Genomic DNA, 15602 nt, shown 5'->3' with positions numbered 1-15602 from the left:
TTAATTCAAATTTAACTTCTTTATAAGTTCATTAAAAGGTGGGACAAGGAAGGACAAGTGACGCATTTAGATGACTTTTGGAAAGCACATATGGAAGAAAGAGAATGAGCAAAGCTTTCTAGAAACATCTAGAAAGGATGACCACATGCCTTGGCCACCAAGAAGTCTAAAAACATCTAAAAGGAACATCCACATTGTCTGGGCCAAAAAGGCTTTTAGAATGTGTTCATGTGCTTTTTTGTTGACCTACTTTCTAGACTCTATGTTTTGTTATTTACATTGTAATCCCTTTTAGCTTATTTGTTCTTGCTAAGAGGCCCTTAGACACTTCTATTTAAGGAGACCTCTAAGGGTTGAACATTTTGGAAAAATTAAACACCTTTGTGTGTTAACCATTGTGAGAATCTACCCCCCTAGAAAGTGAATGCTTTTTAAATCTTGATTCAAGTGACGGCACACATCCACTCATTTTCAAGATTGTCATAACTTTATCTAGCCTAACCTTGTATTGGCATGCTTCTCACATCTTTATCATTCATTTCCTTTCCATTTTATACTTTCTTCTTCCTTTGTGTGTATGACTTGGATTTTACTCTTTTTATGTGTTGTACACTCTTATTTGTTTTGAATCAATCCATTCTTCTCTTCTTTAGAACCTTGGAAAGAATCCTTCACATTTAGATAACTTGCCATCTTAATGTCCAGTAAAGATTTCCTTAGTTTTCTTAATCAATCATCACCATATTTAATAATCTTCTAAATGAAACAAGATAATCCTAAATCACTATCATACTCAAAACTCTTGTCTCCCATCAAGTAAATTTCATTATTCACAATAATAGGCATTCAAGCACAATTCCCACATGTTCATTTACATGACATTAAAAAATTAGTTAGCATTCATACATACAGCACAAACTGCAAATCAGAGATACAATGCAACAAAGCTACATGTTATAGAACAAATAAATAAAAATCATTTTATTTTACTTTTACGAGAGAAAAAAAACTTGATTGTACAAACAGACAGCCCGAACAGGGCAAGAATAAGAGGGAGAGTTGGATGAGCAGAGAACCTATATTAAGCTTTTATCTCAGGTGAAATCGTCAACAAATTCTACTAATATATGAAAAAATTTGGAGGATGGTGAGGGTTGGAAAAAGGAGAAAGAAAACCTATGATGATATAATACAATAGAGAGGCAGAACCAATGATGGGATTTCCACATCAACAGGACACTGCTGACCTTGTTGTTGCACCATTTAGGTGGTGGTGATAGAAGAATAGCCTAAAAGCAACAAATGCTATACAGAGAAACCTTTACATGAAATAGCTCAAAGATCTCATTTTTCTTGATCCTCCTTCTCCATAGAGGTCATTCCATTGGAGTAGTTCATTCATATTTGTTGACTCTGATGACACGCTCGCACACACCTGCACCAAAATACATCAAACATTATATATAAAAGCACAAAAAGGACTCTACCAAGCAATGCATCATCAACATGAAAAACTAAACCCATTTTGTAATCCAATCCAACAATATACAGAGATAGCTTAATGTTCAATGTGTCAGATTCAGTATCATTTGCCCAACGTTCCATCCACCATAAACATCTAATAAGGGCCATTAAAATTTTACTCACCCCCGAGCCAACCTCCAAATTTAATTTCTAACAAAAATTGGATGGTTTCACTAGCTGGATTACACTCTTTGTTATATATGTCATCCACCAATAATACAAAAAGGAACACCATATACATCAAAGTGAACACATTATTTAAAAATAAATGACAATGGAAATGAAATTAATATACCTGCTCATGTGCATATCTAAAATCATCAATCTTCAAAGGCCGAATGTCGGAGCTGCCAGACAATCCAGGTAAAGGTTTGTTCTCAGATAGTGCTAAGCTTTTCTCCTGAAAGACAAATCATGTCAAAGTGAGGAAAGAGAGCACCAATCCATGGACTATTATAGAAGCACATTATGATGCACTGGGTTATATTTAGCACTGAACAGATATTTCAGTATGAGAGAAAGCTAGGTAGATAGTTTTTTGCTGTGTGTCACTGACCTTCTTTTCTTTCTCTAAGATCTCTCGTATTGGGCAGTGAGCTGCTGTGACACAAAGGTTCTGCAATCAAAAGATAACAGTGAGAATACTTTCTGCAGAATTGAATGTTACCTTCTCCAGGAACCAAGAAAGAAATGAAAAATATATAGAAATACAACCTTTAGATCACTCCCAGAGTATCCATCAGTCATATTAGCCATTGCTTCAAAATCAACATCAGGTGCCAGATCTTCTTTCGCTAAAATGACTCTGAGAATTTTTTCTCTGTTTGGAGCATCTGGCAAATTAACCATCAATCTACATAATAAAAAAGAAAAACCTGCATTAGAATGGATGTCATTTGTAAAACATGGAAATACAAGTTAACAATAAACATAACATGCTCACCGTCTTGGAAGCCGTCTAATAACAGCCTCATCAAGATCAAAAGGCCTGTTTGTAGCAGCAAGAACAAGTACCCGCTCTTTATCTTTAGTACGCAAACCATCCCAATTAACCATAAACTCATTTTTCATTTTTCGCATAGCCTCATGCTCACTGGGGTTTTCACGTCTTCCTAGCATACTATCAACCTGCCATGACAAATCAACAAGATGATATTGCAACTAAGAAAAACCATACTTGCTACCCTAAAAATTGACAGGATTTAAATATGCAGGTCTCCAAATTCAGCCAGTTTTTCATTTGCCTGGTATTTTAGAATGTTCAAAGAAAATTAAGTTGGAAATCAGAAACTTATAGCTCAATTGAAGAATAGCTGCTATAGAAAATAATCACAAAAACAACATGACCAATCAATTCAGTAAAAAAGAATCAGCTAAGTCCAGAAATTTTGATTTGGAACTGCTAGAAGTTCATAACAAATCACAACCCACCCTCCTCTTCAACCCAATGTATCAAGCTTACATAATCACGGTTCCAGCTTTCCGAACACCATTGTCACTCTACTTCAGCTTAGCAAAGCCTAAGAGGTCCACCCCTTTTAATAATGTCTACAACAAATGACTGTAACTTTGCATTGTAAGACACGAACTCCTTTTTGCATATCCCTTTAATATCATTATATTGACCGTAACTTTGCTTTTCTCCATTTGATCATATCTTCTTAAAATAGTCCAACAAAGGGTCATACAGAAGGGAAGGGACTCAAAATTTATTTAAAACGAAGGAAAATAAGATAAACAAATGACATTATAAACCAACCTCATCAACAAAAATAACACTTGGAGCAATTTTGCTGGCCAGAGAAAAAACTGCTTTTACATATTTTTCTCCTTCACCAAACCACTGCAGTAAACAAAACCATGGCTTTTTGTCACTAAGACATACAAGGAAATACACAACATAACAAAAAAGAAATTTGCACATCAGTACCTTTGAAGTAATGCTGGACATTGAAATGTTAATGAAATTTGCTCCAGCTTCAGTAGCTACAGCCTTTGCAAGCATTGTTTTTCCTGTTCCAGGGGGGCCAAAAAGCAATATTCCCTTGCAAGGCTACATCCAAAGTAATTAAAATGAGGTGCTACACACATTATATGAATATGATCTACTTAAAAAACGTGTTCCACAAGTCCTCATTTAAAGCAACTAAAACGGAAATCTATTCACCTTTGTGAGCTGTCCTTTGCAAAATAATTCAGGCCTCTGAAGAGGAAGCATAACCAATTCCTTCAAGGTGTCCTTTACATTTTCTAAAGCTCCAATATCATCAAATGTGACCCCAATATCAGTTGGTGGAATAACATCAGCAAGAAGCTTCTTCTCAAACTCATTCTCAGTAACCACATCCTGGAAAAACAAATAAAAAATACAGGTAACTGTTCCATAATTCAAACCATGCCAAAGTAAGGAAACCAGATGGATACCAGCAAAGCAAAATATCTCCTCAAGAAATTATGATAAAAGGCTTAAGCTTTTAATATCTAGTGTTAAACTACCTTGAGTGATTTTTTCAAGCTTTTGTTCTCATTTTGAATGCCATGTAGAATGTTAAGCCCATAGTTAATGCTGCACAGTAAAACGAAAGTTGTGTCAATAAAAATACTGTTACAAGAAAAGCAACACGCCCAAAAATAAAGAATAAAACCTTTCTGCAGATATCACAAGCTTAGAATCTTTGGTAGAAGCTTCGGATGAATGCATAAAATGGTAACTTATAGCCCAGCCAACGATCTTCTCCACACCTAGAAAATGGAGTTGCAAGGATATGATCAATAATAAGACAGCAAATCTCAGCTCTCATTCAGTTGGGAAAAAAATCTATACATAACAGAAAAAAAGAACAAAGAAACTGACTTTCAGTAGCTAGGGTTTGATCTTTGATGCACAGAGTCTCAAGGTCAGGGCAATCCAATCCAATCCTATTGAGAACCTGAATCATTAGAAGAATCTTATCAGATGTTTGACAATGGCAAAGAAATGTTAGTATCTAATAAAGAAAACTTAAGTCACACACAATGCTTAAAAAATGAACATCAAGGAATCATTTTGTTAGCAGTAGTTGGCCATGTGAAGCAAGACAGGCAGGCTTGAAGTGACAGGAAACAAAAAATTATCCACATAAACAACATTTTGAATGACGTACGTAGAACATTAATAAGCCAGTTGGGAAAATTTCTCAGGCAATGCAAGTAATGCCACATATTCCAAAGGCAAATAACACCTAACCACAAACCGCTGAAAAAATTGAAAAATGCAGAAAAAATGCAGCAACAAGGGCAATCATAAAATATAACAAAAAATCTTATCCCCTAGCATGAAGTGGAAGGAAGCATAACAAATATTAAAATTAAAATAGAAAACAAGCACATAAAAATTAACATGTGTTGCTGGACTCACCGTGCGAACGCTGACAATATTGGACTGAGCTTTCATAGTTTCAATATCACGTTCTAGTTGTTGCTTCCAATCGGAAAGTAAACCCTCATCCTGTAGAAGTTTAGACATAATATGAATACATGAACTGTAAATAGCAATGGAATAAATTTCAAATGTAGACAATGTGACTTCATACCTGAGGCAGCTGTATTGTCACTTTGTTTGGGAAAAGGCGCCCAAGTTGCTTCATTACTTTAGGGGTTTCTTTGCTCCGATCATGTAGTCTACTAAAGTTATCCTAAAAAAAGGAAGAAATGGTGCTGGGTTTATAATTAATTCCTTAAAGAACCATAAACAACCAAGCTATAACGATATTAACAAGGATTTAGATCTATATCCAAGGAAGGAATAATGAAGGTACAGAAGACAAGCGCTGTAACTTCCAAGCTAGAAATATGCATGCTTTAAATCAAGGTAAGAAGTGCAAGGGCAGTGACTCTTTACCGGGAAGGCAAGATCGAGTAGTGCTGTCTGATTGCTCCCAAACTTGGTAAATAGAAGGCCACCAGGTTGGGTCTGGAAGCATAACCATGCAGCAATTAGATAAAGCAGCAAAAACATTCCCGTAATCAAGATACCCTGAGAATGTAATGCTAGATAAAATACAATAATGAGACAGTACCTTCTCCTTTCTATTGTCAAGCATAGTATGAGAGCCAATAACGATAACATTTGGTGGCAAGCTTTCAAATTTATTTTTCAAAACTTCATAGTTCCCAACCATTGTCTTCTCTATATCTTTTATGAACAACACTAATGGACCACTTTTACTCTGATTAGAGGTAACCTATGCACAAAGCAAAGAGGAATGTTAAATGTACTTCTTTAAGAATAGAAGCATCTTTTCAACCAGTAACGAATTGGGACAACCTCGAAGATATCATTTATTGCAACTTTGTCCGTATCATCCCCTCCGGAGCCATCTACCCGTAGTAAATGATTTGCTGCAGTTTAAATCTTCAATAAATTATATGTGCTAAAATAATAGCATAGAATATGCTAATACGCAGATAAAGCAACAAAATTTCAATCAAACATAGTGAATTACCCGAACAAAAGAACCCTCTATCATCTTCACAAAGGCCTCCAAGATCATTGCCATCTGGAATTGATTTATCAAACCTAACCCCAATTTTTGAAGACCCATTATCTTCAAAAGCAAGCATAACTTTACCCCGGGAGCCATAGCTTGGTCCCCTGACCAATATAGAAAGAATTAAACTCTTCATTTCCAAAAAATAAAAAATAAAAAATAACAAAACTTAACCAAAAGATTAAATATAAAAAATTTGCAGGAGGTTAAAATATTAACATAAACAGATATTTAAAAATGTGAAAATGAAATTTCAAAAACATCAAAGCTCTCTAGTTAGTAAGTATAACAGAAATTGAAACACCTTCTGAATAGCTAGGAGCCTAGGAGCAATGAACCAGAGAAAAATCCATAAAAAACCCATAACACAGTAAATCTGGAGCTCAAAGTGAATTTAGCTTCAGTTAAATACAAAAGGATGAACAACAAAAACACAAAAATATCAGAAATGAAGTACTAAGAAACGGCTCCAGAGTGAAAGTATTTATTTTCCTTTTTGCCAAAAAAGTGTGATTCTTTCTGAAGTTATAACCTCTGCAAATGAGAACTGCCACTAAAATCCCATTGCACTTTACTAAAAGTTTAGCATGCTTTCTCAAGCCATACTAAAACAGTTTTTATGTACATCCTTCAATATAAAAAAGAACAAAATAAAAATCTAATAATTCATAGATCAACCTTTATTACTCATGGTTGTAAAAATATTTTAAGTATAACTATTCCATTAAACAAATTACCTTGAAGGATAATTTGGTAGTGCCGAGACGGCAGAAGGAAAATTCCCAACAAATTTTACTCTATCACCTGCAAATTTAGAAAGCAACATGTCATTAAAGACAAAAAATGTCACCATGCATTCATTGTAATGCAAAAAGACAATGGGAAGTAAATTTGCAGATCAATGCTTATATCTAGGGCACAACAGCATACCCTCTTTAAGAGAAGTCCCTTTTGATGATGCAGTGGAAACCTCTTGCTTCAGCATAGCTTGAGAACTTAGCGTGGATCCACCTATAATTTCAGCGTCAACACTAGACGCTGGTTTCTTGTGATGTAATGTGGCAGTCTGGGAACTTCTCTTGGCAAACACAGATGGCCTTTCAGGTCTGGAACTTTCTTTAGCAGAATCTAATTCTTTTGCAGGTGCTCCCTGAAAAACCAATTGCTTAATTAAGAATAAGTGTACATTAATCCTGATTGACCAAACAACCATCTCAACAGAATCTAGCAAACAATCCCAGTAAACACCATGATTAGGAAATACTTTAGACTGGTAAGGAGATTTTGAAAAATCTCAACAACAAAGGAAGAATGTCTAATAAAACATACACCGGGCAATGAAAGGGAATCCACAATCAGTAGCCTGGCACCAAAATGCTTCGCTAGTGCCTTGCACAAAGTCTCTTGATATATTTCCGAACCTACACAAGAATCATAAAAGATATCATTATTCTATCACAAAAGGGGGAAGTAGAAGCATAAACAATAATTATGTAAACCACCTGCAGGACCAGATAGCAATATTCGCGGAGACACTGATGGGAGGTCGGAAGCATATTTTGAAAAACCATCGCACTTCAAATGAATAAATGTAGAAGCGATCAAAACACTCTTTGTTGTATCACTGCATAATACAAAACATCATAACTAAGTAACCATAAATTATCTCTCCTCAATCGTGCCAGTAACTACAAGCAATTCAACCCACTACTTTAAAAACAAAGAATACCAACATAGCCTTAGTTCAAATATAATTGTGACCATACGGGCCTTGTAGTTCAGACAGAACAATGAAGAGATAACTTGATAACAAGTAATTGTATGCACCTCAGATAATAGGGGAAAGTTTCAAAAGAGACATCAATATCCTCAGATTTGAGAATTCTCTGTTCTAAACTGTCCTTGAATGCTTGCCGCCTGGTTGAAGCCAATATTGTTGGGGTATCAACATCTTTAAGGAGTTCTCTTAATTCCCTTCGCTCTTCCAATATCTTATTAATGCCACAACTTAAATCAAGTTCAGGACATGAGCCAGCAAGCATGCGCAGTAATGGCCTTAATTCATATGTAGCAGCAGCTACCTTCCCAACATCAGCATCCACAGTTGTGTCAACTTCAGTTGCGTCAAGACTGGGATTTTCATTAACAGTGTTAGAGGATGCTAGAACAGTTTTGTCAGCAGAGAAAACTCCAGATGATGGTACATCTTTAGTGGTGGCATCCTTCATTTCACTGTCAGGCACATCATCCCCATTGCCAGAAGGTAGTGATGAAATGTCAGTGTTCTGTTGCACATTCTTTCCACTTTTAGCAGGAGATGAAAGGAGAGATAAGTCTTTATGAAGATTAGATAAAGAGGCCAATATTGAAGCTCCAGCAACGGCAGAAGGGTCACCAGATCTAGCTTCAACTTGTGTTCCATTTATAGGAGCACTCTGGGCTTCTAAAATACTCACAGAAGAAGGTATACCAGCATGACTAATATTGTTATTTGTGAGCTGCTGAAAGATCTGAATTCAGTGTTAAGGACACATAATACATAAACAAAAGAAATTTAGGAATGGAAAAAAACAGCAGCTTAATAGTGAATAAGCAGAACACATGACATGACTAACTGATATCCTTGTACAATGTAAGTGATCACATAAGCATGCAATGAAAGAAGGAAGGAGCAACAGGAAGTAGATGGAAAACAGATAAATTCTTCTAATAGAACCATATGTAAAGGATACATAAGCATGCTTGCCAGAAGAACCAAAGACCACCTCATCTCCTCCACTTAAAATCAAACGGGTATTCTTTCGATGAGTTCTGCCATTAACTTGAATAGAACCTTTGCCCCCTGTGATTTCAAGTAATGCAACAGACGAGCCTCCACGCTGTGCAGAGTCCAACAACATTCATGGTCAGTAATCTTAAAAATCCACTGAAATGCTTAATAGTACTTTTCTTTAGAGTGAATAATTTTATGAAGCATCCAAAACAAAACTACTTCATTTCATTAATATCTTTAATCAAAAGTCTAAAATAGGTTCTTTTTTGTTTGAGAAATGACTATTTGTCATGATAAAGCTGGAAAGCAGATGGATAATTAGCTATTCAACTGATCATTTCAAGTTTTGAAAGACAAAAGAGGAAACTCTACCTCTATGTGGCTCAACTTGCACAACATATTACCAACAGTGGGATCTTTAAGCCATAAATTACAATTACGACCTTGACCAACAGTGAAGCTAAGATCACTAATGGACACATGAGGATTCTGGAAAAGGATAAATAGCAAAAAGATTAATTCCAAATATATAATAGTGCATAAGAAATGGAATCTTTAAGAAAACAAACATAAACCAGCTCAGACTCCCCCCTCCCCATTTTAATCCAACAGCAAATAGAACAAACCTCAAAATATACATGAATACTACACAAGTCTACCATCAACAATATTTTTTCAAAAAGAAAATCAAATACAATATTTGTTTTCATCAAACTACTCCAAATCTGTTCTGCACAGTTAAAGAAACACCTTATAAATTGAATATGTAATTGCAATAGAACCAGGTGTCCTGTTAAGACATATCTACCAAATGAAATTTGTGACATACAGTAAAAAACAAAATCTGCTCTAGGTAATGCACAAAATGACTCGATATCCCAAATTTCCTAGATTCAACCCCAAAGTAAAAGTATGTCAATATTGATTTGTTTTGCTATTAATCACATCCAATCCAACTAATTTACTTATTCTGCATGGATTGTCATAATTTAAGACAATTGTATGCCAAACAAAGTGAGTCAAGTAATTAGCTCTTACTATCAAATAAGAGCCCTGGACAACTAAGGCATCTCCTTTCAATCTTAACTTGGTGCTAATTAAACAAACCTCCCATAACATTATCGCTTATTATGATAAACAACCTCTTGTTTGAGAGATTAAGCTTCCTGTTAAATTATTTGTATCTCTACTCTAAATTCTGCAAAAACACTTCGTCCAGTCACCACCTTGTAATCACTGCCCCACAGCCAGGTAAAATAGCATCACTGCTTCCTTCACCTGCATCTCATGAAACAACACCCATTTTCATGTCCTTCTCAATCTGCAAACTTACTTCCCTTTCTCCAATGTCTACTGGATAGCAGCACCTCCAATGTCACAAAACAACACCCCTTTGTCTTCCTACTCACATTTCCTTCCTTCTTTCCTCAATGATCATTTTCCTTTTACTTTCCTTGATACCCTCCCTCAACCCTCTCTTTCCTTACTTTGGGCACATATGCATGTATAGCAGCACACAACGGGAAAAGGAAACACCTTTTACAACCCAAAAGTCCAAGTTCCCTTCCCCCATGGCGGCAGCTGATTAAAACTTCAAGAGTGGTTTGCCTCATATGGGTGTCACCCCTTATGAGGAATCTGTATTCGCTTCCACCACCCCTTACCCTATGAGCTTTCTGAGGTGGAAGATGTTCATAATGGAGATCAAAGGCAAAAAAACCAAGGTATAGCCTTGTAGCTAAAACCCTTATTACATAGGAGACGAAAACTCTCTGCTTTACAGACACATCCTTACCATAAACTCTAAGACAACATATGGCTTGTTTCCTAACTAGATTTCCAGCAATGAATTATGATCCTCTCCCCTCTTTCTTTGACAAAGTTGTGATTAAAAGTGTGCAGTTGCAGGGCTACAGTTCAAACTGTTTTGGTGAAGGGGAGGAGACTGGAGAATCTTTTACTTTTTGGTAACGTTGGCCTGAGACAAGTTACCCCATGGTTTACATATGTTTCTAACATAATTTTCACCAATAACAAACTCAGGAGATAGGCGTAATTATTCAGTATAGTATGATAAATACTTCAGGCAGTAATTACGCAACAGTCAACTATGCATCCTGCAGTATTTAGAAAATATGAGAAGGCTTGAATAATTTCAGAGCCCAGAATCATAGTGATCAGTAAGTCATTGGAGTGGTTCTGTGCCGCAATCATTTACTGATAGCAGAACATACATGCCTGCAAAGTACAGACACTATCCTGGAAAACCGTCACTCTTGAGATGGATGTCTACAAAAATCTTCTATTCACCCACTGTTTCGTCCACCATTCAAGTAACCCTTCCGGTAATTTTTCCATTACCCCATGTTTTAAACCAGCAAATCTGTGTTTGTGATTCAAGATTAAATGCAGCTTTGCACTTGCATTTGAGAGTTGAGACCAAAAAACTCAAGTAGGGTAAGACCTCTTTGCTTTCCAGACATTCACAGAGCCCAGTAGTGTTTCTCGTAATCCACAGCACTGAAATTGTTTCTAGCCAAGCGTCATTTCACACATCACATTTCAGAACTCTTTCTTATTTATTTGCAGTTTTAACATTTAATTTGAGAGATATGTTCTAAATTTGGTGCACATATGTTCCTTGAGTTTTGTCACTCACTTGTGTGCAAGTTCGACTTTTGATTATTTTAGTGCAATTGTGGATCCCAGAAAACAGAAAAGCCAATAATCTGCTATAAAATATAGCTCATATCATCAACGAAAAAATAACAGAAATCACATACCGAGTGAAATATATGTATAAAAAATTCAAGTTGCATGCAAACAAATATAAATCGAATAAAATTTGGTATGATATTAACCATAAAGTTCAATTGGCCAGAGACTCACTAGAGATGACAAGAGGATGCAGGAGACATGCCACAACCATGACACCATTGCAGCACACACCATAACAACCATGGGTTCAAGGAATTCAACTAGCCAATAGTGCAATATGCTATAGCACCCACTACAGAAGCTATTTAACAGTGATTAATTATGATATGTATCTTTGTTTTTTGGTAACTTTTATATGTTCAAGCAAATTAAATAATGGTAGTATAAATTATTTTTTTGTACTTACAATCTTCAATTGTTTCCTTCCCTCATTCATCCAATGATAACAGTTGCAGATAGCGGAAAATCAATTCTCTGCTATATCATACAGCAGAGAGCATTGCAGGCAAATAGCAAAAGTTGCACTGTGATTGCAGATCCAAGAAATTCTGCAACAAGAGCACTATATAGCATATAGTCGCTATTTGACTACACTGGTTAATTATAAAAATGTTTTTTAGTTTCTGGTAATTCTTTTATCTTTTAGCAATTACATATGTGTGGTATAAATTATTTCCCTAGCATTAAGGGGTCTCCCGTTTCCAGCTATCCCACTATAGAAGTTTAGATGTCAGTCAATCCGTGACACTGTGGGATTGAAAACTATGTGTGAAATGTGAAAAGTATTAAGCATCTATCCATACAAGAGTAAACAAACACAAACACAAACACAACAGCTCCGGAACCACCAAAATCACTATTCTTAACAAAAGAAAACTTCGAAGGTCAAAATTGCGATGTATTCATCTTGCGAAATTTGAAAACTAAATCACTCAGAGACACACACAACCCAAAACAAGCAAGCATGGTAAAAACCCAACTAAGAACAACAAAAACAAACCTGAGAACACTGTGAAAGGAGCTTTGCCCACGCAACCTTGGGGTTCAATTTCGTAGGGCGTTTCTTCGACCGACCGCCCGCGGACACAGTCGCCGCCGCCCCAGCCCCCTTCGATTTCTCCGCTGTTTCACCTTAATTTCCCACAAATTCATAAATCTCACCAATCTGAAAACCACATGCATGCACAGAACCAACAACCCGATATGAAACCCGAGCGAAAAAGGTAGTAATTTCCTTACCTAGACACTGAGGGGACACCAAAGCCTCCCCCTCCACAGGTGTAGACGGAGATTTATCAGGCGAAATCGCATCACACCCATCGACGGCCTTCAACGACGCCGTATCGGGCAGATCAGAGGGCCGCAGCTCCGGTTCGGCAGATTCATTGGCGGGTCCAGATTCGTTGACCGGAGCTACGGAGGGCACGGTTGTTGATGAGGAATCCTCGGACACCTGCGTCACCACAGAGAATCGGTCAAGACGGGACACCCATCTCGAATTGAGATTAAAATGGAATCCCCATATGAGGAAAGGGGGAATTGACACAAAAAACCGAGCCGTGGGTAGCGGGGAAAGAGTAAAGATTGTACCTTGGATCTTTTGGTGTTGTTGGGGGGAGAGGAGGAAGAGAGAGAGCGCTTGGAAGAGGAGGAGCTGCTGCGTCTGGTTTCGACCATGGTGGTGGGTTGTGGAGGGTTCTGAGGACGGTCCTTTTCGGGGGAAGATGAGAGAGCCAGGCTATGACTAAGAATGATTGGGGCAGATCATGTAAATTTTGTTAAGGTTTGTGCTTTGCTGCTTTTAATGTTATTGTGGGATAATCAATCAATACAAAATAACAATAATATAAGGTATACAATAATTTTAGCACGTTGTTATAGAATTATCTAATTATAAATAGTAATGTATCATTACTTTCTTCACTTTTCATTCTAATTACCATCAGATTTTACTTAAGTACACACTGCTAAACAATAAAAACTGAATTTTCTGAATCGCTACAATTTTAATTATTGATTTTCTTTAGGAGATGCTCTGAATATAATTTTTTTTTACCACGTGAGGAATAAAAATTCAACTTTTTACGTTGAAGATTGAGATTACATTTTCATTATGTCATGTCATCTTAATGCATTTTGAAATTTTAAAAGCTATATCAAAATATTCTTTTGTTTTATTTATAGGACTTAATGGTCTAATTTACTGGAATTAAGAAAATTAATAGTTTTGTAATGGTAATGTTACTTAAGGACTAAAATATTTCTTCAAAAGATTCTTTAATATATTAGCTATTTTTTCAAAAAAAAAAGTTAGTAATTCATATTATTTTAAAATAATTAAAAATATCTGATAGAACTATGTTGTGGTGAATATTAATATTGATTATCTCTGGTATAAATTTATGATGCAGGATATAACACATCCAACACACATTTTATACATTAATAAATGATAAATTTATAATTGTTATTAAAACAAATTAAAGTCACATATATCAATGTTATTAACATAAAAAATTAATTATAATTATTATCATCATAAAAATAATATTGTTTATATATATATATATATATATATATATATATATATATATAATATTTATAACAATATATAAAGAAAGAGAATTTTCCTATTTATATTTCAAAATATTAATTTTATCTTTTAAATATAATAATTTATTAAATTTTTAAAAATTGATCGTTACTTTTACAAATTTTTTTATAAAATCGGTTATCTTTGTTTCTTCTCTTTTTCTTTATTTATCAATGATTTTTTTATATATTTTGATATACTTCACTTTATTTTTAATAAATATGATTTTAATTTATAAATTAACTTAATAATATTACAATATTATTACTTACTAATATAATATCAAAAATATTTAAAAAATATATACACAAACAATAACATTAAGTTTATGTTTATGCTAGTTTCATTAATAAAAATATTAAACATGTACACGTGTACATATGTGTAATACTTATTAATGAAATATGTAATCTACAAAATAATATTAATTTTATGATTATAATAATTATCCTTTTCTAAGTTCACAACACATGTCTACATGTCTAATAATTGTTAATGAAATATATAATATATAATACAATATTACTTCTATAACAACAATAATCATTATTTTTTATTTTGACAACATTAATATATATATATATATATATATATATATAATTGGGTAAAGAAAAAGAATTAGGAATGAGGGATTTGTTATTTGCAAAAATGGAAATTTGTGGGTTGGTGAAATTTATGGTAGTACCTGCTAGAACAAAACAAGTTTTGTTTGGACTTCACGGAGAGAGAAAGTATTTAAGAGATAAGAAAACTTAAAAAAAAAAAAAAAAAAACACATATACATGCATGATGTGTGACGCGGCCAACCAAGCAGTTAGGTTACAAGACCCACTTCCTCGTTACTTTTAACACACTAATTTTAAATTTTATAAAATTAAGATTTAATTATATTTTTTGTCTCGATCTTCGTTGTAAAATCTCAATTTAATTCTTTTTTTTTTCTCAATTTGATCTCTTCCGTTAGTGGTATAATACTACCGTTAAAGAGAATACTACGTGTCAATTCCTAGCTTTTTTGAGTTTTTTATTTTTTTTATTTTTTCTTTATTATTATTTTTTTAAATAAAAAAATTTGTCACATGTCAAGTTGTTATCATGTCACGTGTCAAGTTGTCATCGTGTCACGTGGCAGTAATAGAGGGATGTGACAATAACAATTACATATGTCACTTATATGTCAGGTGTCATCTTCATTATCTTAATTTGGTCCTTTTATTTTAATTTTTGTCTCAATTTAGTCTCAAGTTTTGTAAAAATTGAGTAATTTTGTCCCTCTCCAGATTGAAATCAAATCTATTTTCTATGTAAATGTACACAAATATTTCTACAAAAATTGATATTTCAAGTAAATATTTGTAACAAAAATAAGTTTATTTAATTAATATTTTACATTGAACTTTATTTAAAATTATTTTTAAAATTATTAATAGAAAACAATGTTAATAGAAAAAAATTCATAAATTAT

The 15602-nt window shown here is 34.4% G+C and overlaps 1 protein-coding gene across 1 annotated transcript; it reads right to left on the bottom strand.

Annotated features, from left to right (window-relative positions):
- Nucleotides 1–957: 957 nt before the first annotated feature.
- On the bottom strand, nucleotides 958–13353 carry LOC114190233. The gene is made up of 27 exons (XM_028079035.1): nucleotides 13135–13353; nucleotides 12784–12997; nucleotides 12545–12675; nucleotides 9199–9315; nucleotides 8786–8932; nucleotides 7881–8563; nucleotides 7556–7677; nucleotides 7383–7474; nucleotides 6984–7203; nucleotides 6791–6857; nucleotides 6009–6157; nucleotides 5831–5904; nucleotides 5583–5747; nucleotides 5405–5476; nucleotides 5097–5198; nucleotides 4922–5011; nucleotides 4379–4454; nucleotides 4170–4266; nucleotides 4021–4090; nucleotides 3692–3871; nucleotides 3455–3577; nucleotides 3284–3367; nucleotides 2468–2652; nucleotides 2239–2377; nucleotides 2081–2140; nucleotides 1820–1924; nucleotides 958–1435 (listed from the first exon to the last, which is right to left on the bottom strand). The coding sequence occupies exons 1-27, from the start codon at nucleotides 13219–13221 to the stop codon at nucleotides 1322–1324; spliced, it is 3765 nt and encodes a 1254-aa protein (XP_027934836.1). The 5' UTR covers nucleotides 13222–13353; the 3' UTR covers nucleotides 958–1321.
- Nucleotides 13354–15602: the final 2249 nt, after the last annotated feature.

This window comes from Vigna unguiculata, chromosome 7 (assembly GCF_004118075.2).
Source record: "Vigna unguiculata cultivar IT97K-499-35 chromosome 7, ASM411807v1, whole genome shotgun sequence".
Lineage (NCBI taxonomy): Eukaryota > Viridiplantae > Streptophyta > Magnoliopsida > Fabales > Fabaceae > Vigna > Vigna unguiculata.
Note: the sequence above shows the minus strand (reverse complement) of the source record. Positions and strands in the feature narration are given on the sequence as shown.

Bases quoted from the DNA above. Each gene is read 5' to 3' on its own strand.
- LOC114190233 (XM_028079035.1), bottom strand. From the start codon at position 13,221: ATGGTCGAAACCAGACGCAGCAGCTCCTCCTCTTCCAAGCGCTCTCTC. The intron at 12,998-13,134 runs GTACAATCTTTA...GTGGTGACGCAG, and splicing joins ACAACACCAAAAGATCCAAG to GTGTCCGAGGATTCCTCATC. The intron at 7,475-7,555 runs GTGGTTTACATA...ATTCTTGTGTAG, and splicing joins ATTGCTATCTGGTCCTGCAG to GTTCGGAAATATATCAAGAG.